Source organism: Mytilus californianus, unplaced genomic scaffold (genome assembly GCF_021869535.1).
Source record: "Mytilus californianus isolate M0D057914Y unplaced genomic scaffold, xbMytCali1.0.p SCAF_4, whole genome shotgun sequence".
Taxonomy (NCBI): domain Eukaryota; kingdom Metazoa; phylum Mollusca; class Bivalvia; order Mytilida; family Mytilidae; genus Mytilus; species Mytilus californianus.
The window spans coordinates 84,803,869-84,821,287 of record NW_026262690.1 but is presented as its reverse complement, the minus strand read 5'-3'; the positions used below and the strand labels follow the sequence as shown (position 1 = coordinate 84,821,287).

The window sequence follows — 17,419 nt, the reverse complement described above, 5'->3', positions numbered from 1 at the left end:
ACTTGATTTTAGTTGTAATGATATGGTAAAAACCAGTAGGGTCCCGAAATTTAAGCATTAGGATTGTATTGGTCTTTTTCTTTGTGGCCTGTAAAAATGATTGAATATTCCGAATAACCAAGGAAGTTTATTGAAGTGTGCAGTTCAAATAGTTTCGTCCAAACAGATTTTGCCTGGTGTACGTGACAGGAAAGTCGGTCTCCTGTCTAACAGGATGGGAGATCCAAATGAAGAAGAAATTCGCATGAGAAAAATGGATGCATATGGGACACAAAGAGATAAAGAATCAGAGAAAAATAAGGACACTTTAACAAAAGAACAACAAAAGAGGCAACGTTCATTTGTTATATACATTCCAAAAAAGTTGTTTTATTTATCTTTACTTATTGGTTTGATTGCACTAATTGTGACTTATGTTCCAAGAAGATATTTCTTGCCTTTTGATGAAGAAAATCCTTATGCCACACTTGGTGAGGAAGGATTAAAATTATTCAGGAAATATGACCGGAATGGAGATGATCAGCTGTCCATCAGTGAATACGAATCTCTCTTCTATCAGATGATAGGAAATGGCCTCAATGTAAGTATTTAAGCTTACATGTAGGGTTTATAAGGGAGAGAAGTTAACATTGGGTAATCAAAATCCACAACTCCCCCCTTTTTACATGTATAAAGTTGGCTGCCTTAAACTTTACTGTGCCCGTTGGGACTTCAGGATAGCACACTACACTTTTGCAGCTTCAGAATCCCTCTGAAACCTCCCCGGTAAGTCATGTAGATCAATAAATGTACTATTCTCATAATTGCTCTCATAATGAGTTTCTAATATTTTTACATGTACACCAATAAAAGTTACTTGCTAGGCTACATGCGATGCAGGAAGCGACGTCCATACTACCACGGCGTCCATAGGATGTATTGGCCATACCTTGAAAAGATGTATCGGTCATGGGACAACATCGTCCATACTTTGTGAAGACACATCGTCCATGGTTTTTTTTTTATTTATTTATAAATTTTATTTCTAAAGTATTGTGATATATACATTTAGATGTTTATTAAAACTTGTAAATGTATTATGCTGTATTTACATTATTTGTCATGTTTTTATATGTTATACACTTGGAATACACATTATATATATCATATCAGAAGTCCATTACTAGGGGGTTCCTCTAGTAATGGACTTCTGATCATATATACATGTATCATGTATATTGTATTATATGTCTCTGGCTTTATCTAATAAAATATTTATATTAATTTCTAAATGGATTTTTAATATCTTGCGTAAAACAAACTGAAAAAATAAAACAAATAAAAATGAATATCCAAGAGAGATTAATTTGTGTCATAGTTACATGAGTTAAAACAATAAGTTTAGTTTTGAAATATAAAACTAAGTAATCAGATAATGATAAATTTTAAAATCTAAGAAGATTGTTAATTGCTTATTATCATTTCTTTGATGAACATAAGTATTAATTATGCTTTTGTCAAGAAATTGTAAAGGAAATACACAACGAGATCACTATAAAAACACAGCACCAAGCTGAGACTGCATTAACTTAAAACCAGTCTTCTATGAGTCTACTTGTCTTCAGTAGATGACAGAAGTAAAAATAAATATATCATGTATATAGTCTGGATCTATACTGACTCTTTCAAACCGGAAAACTTGTACATAATAAATACTACAAAATCATATTCATGTTATAACTATGAAATAATACCTATTGTATTATTATATTTAATGTTATAACCACAATGGAACAAATACTTAAAGTATGGACAATACGTCTTTACAAGGTATGGACGATGTGGCGGTATGGCCGACACATCCTATGGACGATGTGGAAGTATGGCCGTCAGGTCTCGAAAGCGCTACATGTTAATTTATGAAGAATTTGCAGTTGTATAATTGTCCAGAATTATTTAATGAGTTTCATGTTTTTGCTCAAAACTTTCCACGGGAGTTTTGATAGCTACTTGCCAAGTTAAAATCAGAATCTAGGCCACCCTCAATATATTCTCTTTTGATGTTGCCTACCCATGCCTTGTAGAGTTGGGTAGGTACATGTAGGTAGTGATTTTTTTGTTTGTTTGGCCAACAACATAAGTTACATGTTTTTGGCAAGAAAATAATGTTGGAGCTGGAAAAATTCTTTAAAAAAAAATTTGAAATTATTTGTCATAAAATTTTCCGCTGGGTTACTGTTCCGGTGGGTAGGTTAGGCAACATCCAACAATCCTATTCCTGAACCTGACTACTGTAATTCAGAAATTTTTGTGATGTGTTATGTGTTGCCTTAAATTATGACAGGATATATGTTGGCAAAAATAAAAAAATTCTGATAGCATTATTTTATGCTGCATTTCTTTAAATTGCAATAGTCATATGCATGATCATGATGATAGACTAATTTTATCTAACATTTTTGTCCTTTGTTCAACAACTGCAATAATAAATGCACTCAGAAAACTTCTGAATTTGCAGTATTTACTTTGATCAAAATGCGAGTCCATTTATCATGTTTATTGTAATTGACATATATTCAAATATCTCTTCCCCAAAATAATGTAAATGCATGTGAATGAATGGAGATTGTACACACAAAAAATGTATCATAAGCACCATTGAGACATCAACCAAACAATGCAAAGCTACATACAATATACTGAAAACTGACTTAAGGTCACTATATGGTCTTCAGTGATGGACAAGCACCAGTTGCAGCTATTGATAGTTTTTTAAGATGCAGAGCATAAATATTGCTACTGTACCTAATTGATGTTGGATTAATTGTCAAATCATAATTGTGCAACTTACAAATTTTTCGGTTAATTTTTAAACAAAAAGCATCATATAGAATGTCATACATTTTTTAATCCAATATAGGAACAAGGAAAAAGTGAAATGGGAAAAATGCATATCAGACAATTTTCATTGCAAAAAAAACCACAAGCAATAACTTATTAAATGCAATTCTGGGTGAAAACTTATAATTCTAATGGAATGAAATGATGCTCTTTTAAAAAAAATTTAAATGCATGTATAAATCTGTTGCAAAAAAATAGTAATGTTTTTGGGCATTCATTACACAGTTCAATATTCATTTTGTGATCCTTTAACATGTTTGGGAAAATTTGATTCCATGCCATCTGTTGTCTGAAAACTTTATTATCAATAAGTACTGGTATACTATATACATGTATTATAAATGGCCTGTCTGAAATTTAGATTTTTATTTTGTCAATAAATGATATAATTTGATATTTTTATCAAAAGATACATGTACATAAAACTTGCAGTGTCTGTGTATAAACATGATAAATTGATGAAGTAATAGAAAAATAAAGGACTTGGGGTATCTGTAACCAAGGCGATACACAGTCCATACACTACAATGTATGAGACTGATTTGTGGATCTGCGTTTTTTTTCACAAAAAATCTTAAGAGTAAAAATACTTGTAAGTCATACACATTTCAGTATAACTTACGATCAATTTTAATCGTAAGATTTTTTGTGAAAAGAGTCGCTGGTCACAACTAGACTGTAGAACCTAAATAACCTTGCACCAAAAACAAGCAGTAGCACACAGAAGATGATTTTCACTTAGTATATAATTTATTTCCTAGACTGAGACTTGCCACCAAGGCTGTGATTTCCAAACTTATGTTTTACTCAATCATTGTACTAAATATATCAACAAGAATTAAACAATAAGTCAATTATAAATGACATAATATGTTGACAAGTATAAACAAGTTATTATCCTGACATAAAAGATAAATAATAAAATATAGCAATTCTTTAAGCAATATCTAAATTTAAGAAGGATAAGGATGAAGCTCTAAGGAGTTATCGTCACTTAGCTTATATAATCTCCATTGTCAATTACAGAAATGATAACTTATTGTCCAGATAGATAATATAATATAAAACATAATTAATGATAAATTCTTGGAGACTCAAACATATCAATAAAACCTAAACACAGCTAAAAGTCATTTTAACTGTCATATATCCATCCAATGGCACAAAATCAGTACACAACAGCAAAAAACACACAAAAAGCAAAGGAACAGCGCTTTTATTGCTGTTCTTTATCTCAAAGTCACAGTAAGGTCCTCAACACAGAGCAAAAAAAAAACTCTCAACACACTGCAATAAATCTTTTCAGATACATGTACGCATACCTGCCAACTTTTCATAATCTCCATGGTGGATTTTAAACTGTGCAAGAGGACCTAAAATTCTGCTTTTATTAATTGTCATAAAAGTTTTTAATCTACTAGTATATTGTTTGAATGAGTATGTATGTACGTAAATACCCTTTTGACTCATTTGAATGCCTGTTTTGAGGTGTTCAGTGTATATAATAAATAATTCCAAAATTCAAGTCCCCCATAAAATGACAAATCGTGAAGGTTGGCAGGTCTGGATACGTAAAAATTGCACTAGATACAGTTATCCTGTACTTTGCCCTATTGCTGTTTAAATGTACACACAAACAATCCAGGACAATAACATTTGATTTCTTAGAGTATTTTTATTGGAAAATGAAGAGGATTTGTGAAATTTCTGGCTTTTTCATCTTTTTGTATCCCATGTTTATACGTAAAAAATAGAGAGACTTATGGCCTTAGTTCTCTTCTGATAGTCTGCATTTTAAGTGCAATAGGGTTATAAGAATTGATAACAAACTCTGTCAGACCTTAACCAAAGTTAAGAGTCACTCAGTGTAATAATTTTTTTTTTCACAACAGGACTTCAGACTTTAGATATTCATTCTGTAATGTTATCATATTCTGCAAATGATTGTAAAATTACTTAAGTTCTTATCTTATTTCAATTTTTTAAGAAAGGACAAAAATGAGTGATTAATTTTTTCGATTTCAGAAAAATCTACATACAGATATATGTATCAAATATCAGTCGCATTATTCGCAATAATTTCTGAATTTACAATATACAAACAGTCATGTATTATGAGGATGCCATGCAGCCCAAGATATTCAAAACTATTTCGTCTTTACGAACTTTACCACCAGTAAAAAGCAGTTAATAGAATATTAATACTTTGAATTTTAATTGTTTGTTTGTTTAGTTGACAGAATTTGAGTACAATCCAGAACAAGAAATACAAGAAGATGACCAGTTTGTGACAATGAGAGCTTATTTTGAACCTTTGTTAATAGAGACTATGACAAAAGATTTGGAAGAATCGGTAAGAATTTTTAGAGACAGATAAAAAACCTTCTACTCAAATGCTGGTGTTTCTGTTAAGAAAAAAGTTATTCGTAAAGTCTTCGCTTCCAATGAGCTCACTGTCATATGTTTTTTTTTAAATCAACCTGCTACTGTAAAATTTAAAGAAATATGATCAACATCGTAAATGTTTATTTTTCAAGTACATGTAAATGTAATGGGAAAAAGCTTTTATTTATGGGCTATGAATAGTTGTATTTTATATTCCATGTTTTATCAAGTCAGAAAAGCATGAATTTTTTAAAACCTTTTAAATGCATTTTCTCATTGATTTATCCTGTGCTTTGTATCAACATAATGCAACATTTACGAATTAATGATTTTTATTTCCACAAACGGAGAAAACTTAAAGTTCGTGATTTTATATAAATTAGAAAAATACTATACATCATCTTTTGTATCTATTTGAAATTTGTCAAACAATTAGTTTAATAGATTTCTTGTCCAGAAATATAGCAATTTGGACATTATCTTGTTTTTTTAATTGTTTAAAAAAAAGTCACTCTCATTTATGATACAATAGCCTATAAAAAGTTTGTATTGATCCAATGAATTGTTCAGAAATGGTTGAGTGACACCATGTAGGTAAATGTCGATATTATATAGATTGTTTATTTGAATCAAATTTCATAGTTAAGTGTCAGATGTTTAGATTAGAATATTTATAAAACGTGTTAAATATATAGATTTTTGTTTCAATGATTGAAAGTTTTGTTAAATTTCTAGTGTGAAATGAACAAAGAAAACAATATTAGGGATAAATTAGAATTGAATTTGAATTAATTTACATCTAAATGATACATAATGGTTTCATTTTATCCTTTTATTTTGATATTCTACGCTTAAAATGAACTTAATTAAAAAAAATTACCAGAAGAAACTTTTTTGACCAATTTCTTTGAAGTTTTTGATCTATTTTGATAAAACAACAATTATGGGCAAATTGATATGTTCAAGAACTTTTCCATCTCGTGCCAGAATAGGAATTTTGTATCATCATAATGTACAGCAAGTCTAAAAACATTTAACCATTAAAATAAAAAGAATATACCAAGGTGTAATGCCAAACAATAAGAAAAACAGACAATGCCATGATCAAAAGAAAAATGATGAAAAACAAACAACTGCAGTCAATAAAACACTCCATAAAAACAAAGTATTAAGGTGGTACCAAACACCTCAACTAAAATTAATTTGGCTCGTTTAATTTTCATAAAATTTTGACAAAATATTTACTTTGACCCTTTGACAAAAATATAAAAATTTCAAAAAACTTGAACCACACACTTTTTTGGAAAAATTTCATTGGATATATAGCAGTTTGACAAACACTAATTTTGATCACTGAGAAGCTAAATATTTCCTTAACAATAGAATGTGATTAAAACGTTCAGCTGATTTTTACAGAGTTATCTCCCTGTAGGGTTATGTACCACCTTAAGGTTACAATAAACCATTAGATTTTATGGGTGCAGCCATTTTATGAAGATAACATGGTATTCAGAATTAAAAGTATGGCTAATCCTGATTGGTTGATATGTGCAAACGTTATTTTTTATTATTAGAGACTTAGTGCACTCTGCATTATACCAAAGGCAAAATAATATTTTCCTTAGCCCTAAACGGAACTGAGATGTCTTTTCAACGCTAGGATGAGACACATGTTTTTAAGTGCAAAATTGATAGGCATGGAAGATAAGTACAAATTACGTTAAGAAAAGCAACGGGAACCTATATTTTTTGGACCAAAAAATACTGTCCAAATAATTTTTCTTTAAATTCTAATAAGGTTTCGTTAAAAAAATCAACTTTCTAAAGTCTGTATCTCGAAAAAGGCTATCATTGTCGCCTATGGGAAAATTAATTGTTTATTACAATCTTAACAGAGCATTGCATAATCATTTTTTTCAAATTTTTACATGACCAATGATTGCATTTTATGAAGTAAAGATTAAACAAAATACTAATTATAAGTGTCAAGTATGAATAAAAGGAATTAGGTATATCACATTGGCACTAAAAAAAAACAAAACCTAAAGTGTTTACACTTGTGAAATATTCATATTCATTTAAAAAAAAAAACTTGATATTTCATATTGGTCTCAGTGCTTAGGTAATCTAGGTGTCAGGTGATAATTCAAATTTACAGATCATGCAGTCTATCACCTCCTGTCAGTCACTCTGTTCATCAAGTTTGAGATATTTCCTAATTGTAATGGAGATTTTATTCTTGGTACATATTTCTAATAAGAATTGTTTGAAATAACTTTTTAAGTTAAATTGAAAAAAAGATGGTCTTAATGTAATTATATATTATACTTAAAATCCTCAATTCTAAGTGAAGTGCAATTCACTTCTTTAAGGGAATAGAACTTTGAAAAATGAAGTGTTCAAAATTACTTTACAAACTGCATGTAAATTCTTATTTTATTTGGGGACAACTCTTACAAAACATATGTAATGAAAGAAGAATGGTTTTGTAAAAAATGAGAGGTGTGTTTGAATAATTTGTATGTGATAAACCCATGTGAATGTGTGGTTCAGTGGTTTATTCCATGACAAATTGCTTTAATTTGACCACAACTATTGTATTGATACTTAGAAATTGCATTATAATCTAAATGAACAAAAGTATATTTTTACATTGAATTCCATGGTAATTCTGTATATTTTTAGTACTTTGGAAATATTGATTCTCTGACTGGACTAAAAGAGTGGACCAAACTAAATCATGAATGGATGAACTTTGGTGTTAGACATTTTTCTATGTTCTTCCCGAAGGAGAAAGTTCAACAAGGCAATATATATGAACTATATACTGAAGAAAGATCATTCATGTCATCCATAAGTGCACCACATTTATCCAGTAATCGATTTTATCCATCCAAAATAGATGATAAGTTGATTGGATTATACCGTATTCTATCAATGTTTCATCCAAGACCATTTTTGATGATACGATTTCCTCCAAAAGGTGGTGTTGCTCTTGTTCGAGCTCAAAATGATGATTATATTGAAATTGTTTTTAGGTAAGTATAAAATGATGATAAGGGCCCTACATTGATGATATTACAGTGTTCTATAATGGTCAGTCACATCAATAAGTTATTGTAAACCACTTATAGAAGGTTCTGTAGAAACTTTAATTCTATGTAGTCAGTCAAAAAAGTAGGTTTTTGTTGAAAAAATCCAACATCTGAAGATAAAATAATTACTGAAAATCAGATACTGCTTAACCTTAAATGCTTTAAAGAAAAACCATCTGAACATAATAATCTAGTATCACAATCTACATGTATATATAAACCCCCTAAAAAACAGAAACTTTTTATTTCTTTATCAACTATGGTATTTTAGGTTCCATGCTGAATTCCAGTTGAACGAGCCACCACATAATCCATTCTGGTTTACACCAGCACAGTTTACAGGAAGTCTTATTGTTTCAAAGGATTATACGAGAATACTTAACTTCAACTTATATGTACCTTCAGATAAAAAATTAAATGTTGGTAAGTAAGAGGAGATAATTTTTGTTACACTGTTAAAAAGTTTGGTATTTTGTATTTGTACATAGTAGTGTGTGACTTAATAGGAGTATATCAGTTTAGAAAATCTATTGATTTGACCATTTTTGTATTTTATATCTATTTGCTGTACACTGGACAAATTCACATTGTTTTAGGTGTGTTTTTAAATTTTTTAAATATTTGCTATACACTGGAAAGATTTACATATTTTTTGGTGTGTTTTAAAATTTTATAGCTATTTGCTGTACACTGGAATTATTCACATAGTTTTTGGGGTGTTTTTAAATTTTATAAGTATTTGCTGTACACTGGAAATATTCACATAGTTTTTGGCGTGTTTAAAAATTTTATAACTATTTGCTGTACACTGGAAATATTCACAATATTTTTGGCATATTTTTGAATTTTATGACTATATTTGCTGTACACTGCAAAAACTACATTGTTTAAGGCATATCTTTTAATTTTTCAATTTTACTAATCTTTTGTTAAGGTTGACAGGACGCAATCTATGAATAAAAAGAGTTTCTCATTTCCATAGATACCTAGAACAAGGAGTGATGTTTTTTTAACCACAAAATATTTCCCAGTGTATAAAATTCTAACATCCAAAATCTTGATCTTCCATGGTCAGTGACAGTATAGCATATCACATGATTGATTGTTGATGTTCAATGCCACCTATAATAATACATGTGAAAAATCGCACAGTTGAAGTATAGTCTTGTGCAGTACACATGACTAACACATTTGATTTCCATCTTAAACTGAAAGATAAAGTCAGACCCATCTTTATTTTAGAATGTACCGATATGTGTTTTGTATTCCATTCATGCAAATATGTTTCAATTAATGAGAGCCATTTTTTTGGATGGAAAGAAAGCATATGAAACAGTTCTATATTTTTATGCTCCACCTACGATAGTAGAGGGGCATAAGGTTTTTCTGTCTGTGCGTCTGTTCGTTCGTTCGTTCCTCCATTTGTTCATCCATCCGTTCGTCCGTCTGTCCTGCTTCTAGTTAAAGTTTTTGGTCAAGGTAGTTTTTGATGAAGTTGAAGTCCAATCAACTTGAAACTTAGTACACATGTTCCCTATGATATGATCTTTCTAATTTTAATGCCAAATTAGAGAGTTTTGACCCCAATTTCAACATAGAAAATGATAGTGCGAGTGGGACATCCGTGTACTATGGACACATTCTTGTTTTTTAATACTTAAAGTTATTTATAAAACAATAAAAAGTTGAATTTTTGTGTGTTATTTGTTTACTGTCTCATTGGTATGTGCCCTACATCTATGTATGAGATTTGTTTTATAAATATTTATATAGATATGGAATGGTTAAATGGACCAAGTGAAACTGAAAATATGGAAGTTGATATTGGTTATATGCCTCTAATGACAGCCAACATTACTGCTAAATCACGATTAAGAAGGCATTCACATGATGCAGAGGAACCAATAGAAACTGATGACACATTACAAGATACAGTCAATAACATTATTTGGACTCATAAAATAGATTTAGATGAAGCCCTTCAGCAGCTGGAAGTGAAAATGTATCCATTTAAAAAAGTAAGTTTCTTTAAATATAGGAGTTAAATATAAACCATTTGGAAAAAAATAACCTAAAGGAAATTTTAGTAGAATATCTAAAAACAATTATCATTTGCTAATTTTAAATTAATAGTCGGATTTACCACAAATCATTTGAAATGAACTTTAATAGACCTGGATTTTCTCGCTGCATTGAAGACCCATTGGTGGCCTTCGGCTGTTGTCTGCTCTTTGGTCGGGTTGTTGTCTGTTTGACATATTCCCCATTTCCATTCTAGATTTTATCTAATTAGTAGAATATATAATTAATGTCAGGTGCCTAGAATACACAATCAACAGCCTTGTCTGTTTGTTCTCCTTGTACGTGAAACTTGTTTTAGAATTCAATAATTTAATTTGGACGTAACACGTCTTTTGATGGCTGAAAGTGTTTTATCTATCAGCTTATAGGAATAATTTTGTCATGCGACCGTGACTTCACCAACATTTTTTTCAAAATTTACTCCTTAAAAATGGAATTCAGAATTAAATTTTAAGAATTATTATAATATTTTTTCTGTCTATTCGAAATAACCTAAAAAAATGTGGTGCACACTTTTAAATAACTCGCTACACAGGTTATTCAGTGAGCACCACATTTTTGAAGTTATTTCTTCATAGACAGAAAAAATATAACAGTTATTTGTTGAATGGATGTGAAACTAGGCACCTCGATAAACTATGAAAATGTAAAGGGAGATAACTGTGATATTCAACGTGTTAAGTAATAATGTTAAGGACTTATTTGTCTGGGGAAAGTTCATAGAAGTTAGCTTTTCTTACAATTAGTACAATATCCCTACTGTAAATTTGTATAGATGAGTGTAAAATTTTTATAATTATTTCATATCAATGTTATTCTATTTGCACCAGATCCTAAAATCTTTTTATAACATAGAGTACACACAAGATGATTCATAAAAAATCACAATTTACGGTGAATTTTCACCCTGAATGCAAGTGATTGTTATTGATTCACTCTAAAATATCTCTCTGTATATTATAAGAAGTATAAAAAGTTGTAAATCAGAATTTGTCTACACCAGCAAGAGTGATTTTTTACATAATCACTTTGTGTGTACTGTAACAAACAGCAGAAGCCATTTTGACCTGTTTAATAATATGTCAACTTTATCTAAATAATATCATGTCTATTTTTGCATGATAAAAACTCTTGATAGAACATATATCCCTTTTTGAGCTTCAGAAACTGAACATTTTTGTCGAGCCTGCGACTTTTGTCGCAGAAAGCTTGACATAGGGATAGTGATCCGGCGGCGGCGGCTACAGCGGCGGCGGCGTTAGCTAACTTCTTAAAAGCTTTATATTTTAGAAGGTGGAAGATCTGGATGCTTGATATTTTGTATATGGATGCCTCATGTTACAAAGTTTCTGTCAGTCACATGTCCAATGTCCTTGACCTCATTTTCATGGTTCAGTGACTACTTGAAAAAAAAGTTAAGATTTTTTGTAATGTTAAATTCTCTCTTATTATAAGTAATAGGATAACTATATTTGGTATGTGCATTCCTTGCAAGGTCCTCATGCCCGTCAGACAGTTTTCACTTGACCTCGACCTCATTTCATGGATCAGTGAACAAGGTTAAGTTTTGGTGGTCAAGTCCATATCTCAGATACTATAAGCAATAGGTCTAGTATATTCGGTGTATGGAAGGACTGTAAGGTGTACATGTCCAACTGGCAGGTGTCATCTGACCTTGACCTCATTTTTATGGTTCAGTGGTTATAGTTAAGTTTTTGTGTTTTGGTCTGTTTTTCTTATACTGTATGCAATAGGTCTACTATATTTGGTGTATGGAATGATTGTAAGATGTACATGTCTAGCTGGCAGGTGTCATCTGACCTTGACCTCATTTTCATGGTTCAGTGGTCAAAGTTAAGTTTTTGAGTTTTGGTCTTTTTTTCTAATACTATATGCAATAGTTCAACTATATTTGGTGTATGGAAATATTTTATGATCTATATGTCAGTCACGCAGGTTTTATTTGACCTTAACCTCATTTTCAAGGTTCATTGCTCAGTGTTAAGTTTTTGTGTTTTGGTCTGTTTTTCTTAAACTTTAAGCAATAGGTCAACTATATTTGCTGTATGGAAGAATTGTTAGCTGTACATGCCTGCCTAGCATGGTTCATCTGACCTTGACCTCATTTTCATGGGTCATTGGTCAATGTTTAGTTTACTTGGTTAATGTTAAGTTAATGTGACAGTTGTAATAAAGCTTTATATTAAGGACTATCAACATAATATCAATGATTAGTAAAGAAGGCGAGACATTTCAGCGTGTGCACTCTTGTTAAAATAGCTTTACATTTTCTAAATTTCAGTGTAAAAATGGTTTTGTTGAAATATCATAAATGACTAAAACTATTTGGTTTTCTAGCCATGTTGAAAATTAGTTTTAGATTCAAAAGTAACCACTGGATTAATGTTGCTACTCTTATGTTTATTTTGCAGATTACCTACTATAACTTTACAGAAACTATAAAGAAAGCACAAGAAGAAAATAAGTTAATACATTCCATTTTATTATGGGGTGCTTTAGATGATCAGAGTTGCTGAGGTTCTGGGCGAACTCTCCGGGAAACATCCCTGGAAAGTTCGCCCGTTGTTTCTCTCCTTGAAGAGAGATTCATCAGTAACTGGAATTTAGTGGTTGATTTGAAGGTAAGTCCAAATGATTTTTAAGTGGTCTAAACAAACTTTTTTTTTTTTAAATTTGAAGATGAGGCTCTGGGATATAATTTTTGAAGGTGAGGTATAATTTCAAGTTTGATTTTTTCTGATCTGTAAATTTCTTTTTTATTTCGGATAAGCATATTATTTGAAAAATATTCTAAAAGACATCAGCATTTATATATATCCTTGTATTATGGGTTTTTCATGCTATTTAGAATGCATTGTGACATCACAATTTCCATTGAAAAAGCATGCATAGTACGAATTCATATGATCTGACAATATAAAGAAAATTTAAAAAAAAATGGTTTTCAAATAGATTTAATGTTGCAGCTACTTGAATTTATTTAATTAAATTTCATTTTATGAAAGTAGAACACATTTGTGGCAGAATCAGTTTCTTTATAAATATACACATAAGTTCAATATTAAATAAAGATAATTTTAGTTCACCTGGCCCAAAGAGCCACTGTGATCTGTTAAGAATAGAACACATACAAGAGTGTAGGACACGGAAATCTCAAGTGACACCAGAGAGTAAGATTTGTAGTGTATTTGCAAGGGTTGTTAGTGATAAAAGAAATCTTTGCTAAAGGTGTGTGGAATTTCCCTGTTGTGAATTTTTTTTCTGGGATTATAGGAAACTGTACGGCCTTCAACAATGAGAAAAACCCATAACTGTATAGTCGGCTATAAAAGGCCCCTGATTTGGTTTCAACACCTCATATTCTTTGAAACAGCTTTTCATTGAATTATTATAAAGTGGACAGCTTTCATGTAAACTGGTATGATTTTGTTTGAAAAATGTTTAAAAAAAAATGTCAATGAGCATGTTAGCTGTCTTATCCAAGAGACTGTCAATAGAAGGTAACCATTTTAGATTACAACATGGCCAAAAGCTTAATTAAACATAGATATATCATAGATTTGGCCGACAAAGTGTAAATAAGCATTTAGGACAATTTTTGAAAAATTGCTTAAACACAAAGTGCAACAAGGATAGACAAAAGATGACGAGTATTTATTTTTTTTAGATATAGGTGTAATATCTACTGATGCATAACTCCCTGTTTTTCAGGAATTTGAGAAAGATTCCTCTCAGCCAGAAATCCAGAAAATAGCAGCCCATTTCATGGAGAATTATAAATTCCCAGTTATGATGTATGTAGCTTATCCTAATGGTACAATAGTACATAAAGTCAACGCAAACGAATATATGGACCAAGGACCTTATGAGGGTTTTATGCAAAATCCATATGCTGCATTCCTTAAAGCTGGCATTGCAAATGCTGAAAAGATGGCATAATTCTATGATCTGTTTTATGTTAAATCAAAATATTGAAATCTATGCAAAATCAAATGGTATTCAGGTATATATATATTTATACAGTCACATAGTTTTGTAGTTGTATTTTTGTGGTTAATTCATATTGATTTCCTATAAAATTATTATTCTTATTGAGGTTCTGTACTTTTAATTTTTGTGGATCTTGTTGTTCTGAAACCATGAAATTAAATTATATGTAAAATTCCTTCTCAATAGTATTGAAACTGTTTTGAAATCACCAGATTGATTCCTTGAATCATTAAGTTTTATCTAGTTCAAGGAAATTTGTATCCTGAATAAAAGTTTTCCACAATATGGATAAAGCTACCTACTTTCCAATTTCAGTCAAAATTTTCTTACGGTCAAGAAGGTAAGATATTTTTAACTAACCTTATCCCCTTATTCGTTTACTGGGACAATTGCAACAATATTTTTTTATTGGGATTTTTTTATGTTCATGAAAAAAAAAAATCCAAACTTTCCTGTCCCTTCACCAACTACTTGTACGCAGTTGTAGTTCTAAATGAAGGTCAGGGTCTGTTCTGGATGAAAAGCATATTCCACAAATTATTATTGTACTCTACATAGAATGTTACTAAATGCGGTCAATGAGGAGTTCTGCCTGTCTTTACGGAAAATGAGCAAAAAGAGTTTAAAATTCTATATTTCATCTCATTGTTTTTTCTTGTGATACTTGAAGACTGACTTGTTTGATACATTGGAATTGTTCATTGTTCAAAAGATCATTTATAACAAAAAGGTAGTTTTTCAGTGATATTCAAATCTTCTATTTAAGTATGGACCTACTGTCTCATTTGGTTGCAAAAAATCCTGAATTTTAGCTATAAGTCCCCTCTCATATGTCTCATGTACAAAAATGTATAATAATCATTAACTAAATAAATCATGTAACAGTAAAGTAAGAATTATCTCCCTTGGATTCAAAAATCAAAACTTTTTTTTATAAATTGTCATCATATAAATTGAATCAGGAAAGAACAGCCACAAATTGTTCTTAAGGGATACCTTATTCTCTCTGGTGGCTCTTTCAACATAAATGTTGAAAAATTTGTATCACATGACATTTATCTAGGCAAAGCCTAGATTTTGTTGCTCATTAATTCGGGAAATGAATGGATGTATTTTAACAATTTTCACCTAAAATTAATCGGACTCTTTTCTTTTTTGACCCCTCAGCCTGCTAAACATCTATGGCCCATTGACTTTTCCGAGTTATTTAGTTGATCATTTCTTGCAGACGACATGTTGTTGATCCTAACCATGCCTTTCTGTCAAAATCATGTGACTGGTATGATAAGACCCAGAAAAAGATGGTCTCAGAACTTCAATTTAAAAATTGAGTATCAAGGTGCTCATAAATTTCTATTAATAAATTATAATAGATCATTTATGTCTGTTACCTTGACCTTTAGTTTGTTTATAACTTATTTTTTTCTATGTTCCATTTCTATGTTTGAAATGAAAATCTGTCAAGAAAACATTCATTTTATTATACATAATATATGTGTTTTAGAGATAAAATCTCAAATTTTATCTTTTATATGTTCTCTTTTAAAAGGGTGGCATTAGACGTAAAGGAGATAATTGTTTCAAAGAGAAACATTTGTGCATTCTTGGTGCATTATATCTGCATAGACTAAAATTTGATGAACATTTTTTGCTAAACAGTTGAAACCTTATGATTCATTCATCCATTTTTTTTGTACAAAACTAGGTGGTAAGGTCAGTAATGTCCCTTTCTTGGGACATATTTTCATATTATCTTATACAAGCAAGAAATTATATATCATCTGTTCACTTGACGTTGTACACTTTTCCTGTGAAAAATCACTAGAGAGCAATGTGTTTTTGTATTAATTAACTTACATTAACCTATGACCTCAGTTAAAAGTATTTTTGGGTGTTAAACAAAGTACAATTGCATATTTAAGCAGATGCCATTCCAAACATCCAAAACACAGGTGAGCTAGGTGTGTGAACCATTGCCCCAAAATTTTTGCAAATGATTACAAACATTTTTGCATATCATTACAAAAGAGACTAATGCAAATTAATTTAGGCAAAGTCAAAAACTTTTTATAAAGTTTGGTTAAAACTTGATAATGGAGCTCGTTTCTTCTTTAATTTTCATTGATTTATATGTACATATGTACTGTTTTATATGAGTGTGCATTACTGTGCAATATATTACGTAGAAATTTTAATTCATCTGTTTAAAGTAATTTGATTACAGATACAGTTGAAGGTGAATTAGTTATTCATATTAAGGTGTGATGTGGTTATTTTATAGTAATTTTGCATAAGAAATATAATATATATATTGAAATTGTTATAAAAGTATACATTTCCTTTAGAGTAGTTATAATAGGGAGTATTTTTGTATCAGTATATTATTATTGAAGTCTGTTTATTTCTCTGGAAACAGAACAATTTATTACTATTGTAACAGTGTATGAAGACAATGTCTAAAACCATTTTTGGCGAGATGTTGTTTGATGTTTTACTAGTTACAATGGTTTTGTAAAGTGTTTTGTTACCATAGTAATGTATACTTCACTAGTGATTAAAGTAATTTTTTATTAAATATATTATAATTATCAGTATTCATACATGGGTGTTTTGAGGTAATGGTAAATTTCTGTGATTGTTGAATCTATTTTAATTATTTTGCTATTAAAATTTTATTTTTGTTAGGAATTGACTGAATTATCATTCTTTCAACTAAATATATGACGTAATTTGAGTTTGAGTTATTTCCTATGGCCACCATATTGGAGGTAAAAATGGTTGGTTTTCTTATTTGACTAACCAAATGGAAGTATGTGGTGCAAACTAGCCTGATAATAGGTCCTTACTAGATGATAATGATGAATTGTGGTAGGCTTAAAGAAATTAAAATTGGTCAGAAAACAACTTTTTGTAAAGTTAAGAGGTTAGTATAACAAGTTAATTTAGTTGATTTATAAAGGGATTTG

The 17,419-nt window shown here is 30.3% G+C and overlaps 1 protein-coding gene across 1 annotated transcript; it reads left to right on the top strand.

Annotated features, from left to right (window-relative positions):
• Positions 1–105: 105 nt before the first annotated feature.
• LOC127738771 (selenoprotein N-like) lies at positions 106–17,137 on the top strand. The gene is made up of 7 exons (XM_052250138.1): positions 106–580; positions 5,114–5,233; positions 7,951–8,303; positions 8,632–8,783; positions 10,134–10,378; positions 12,875–13,084; positions 14,175–17,137. Exons 1-7 carry the CDS (start codon positions 215–217, stop codon positions 14,400–14,402), a joined length of 1,674 nt encoding a protein of 557 aa, XP_052106098.1. The 5' UTR covers positions 106–214; the 3' UTR covers positions 14,403–17,137.
• The last annotated feature ends 282 nt before the right edge of the window (positions 17,138–17,419 follow it).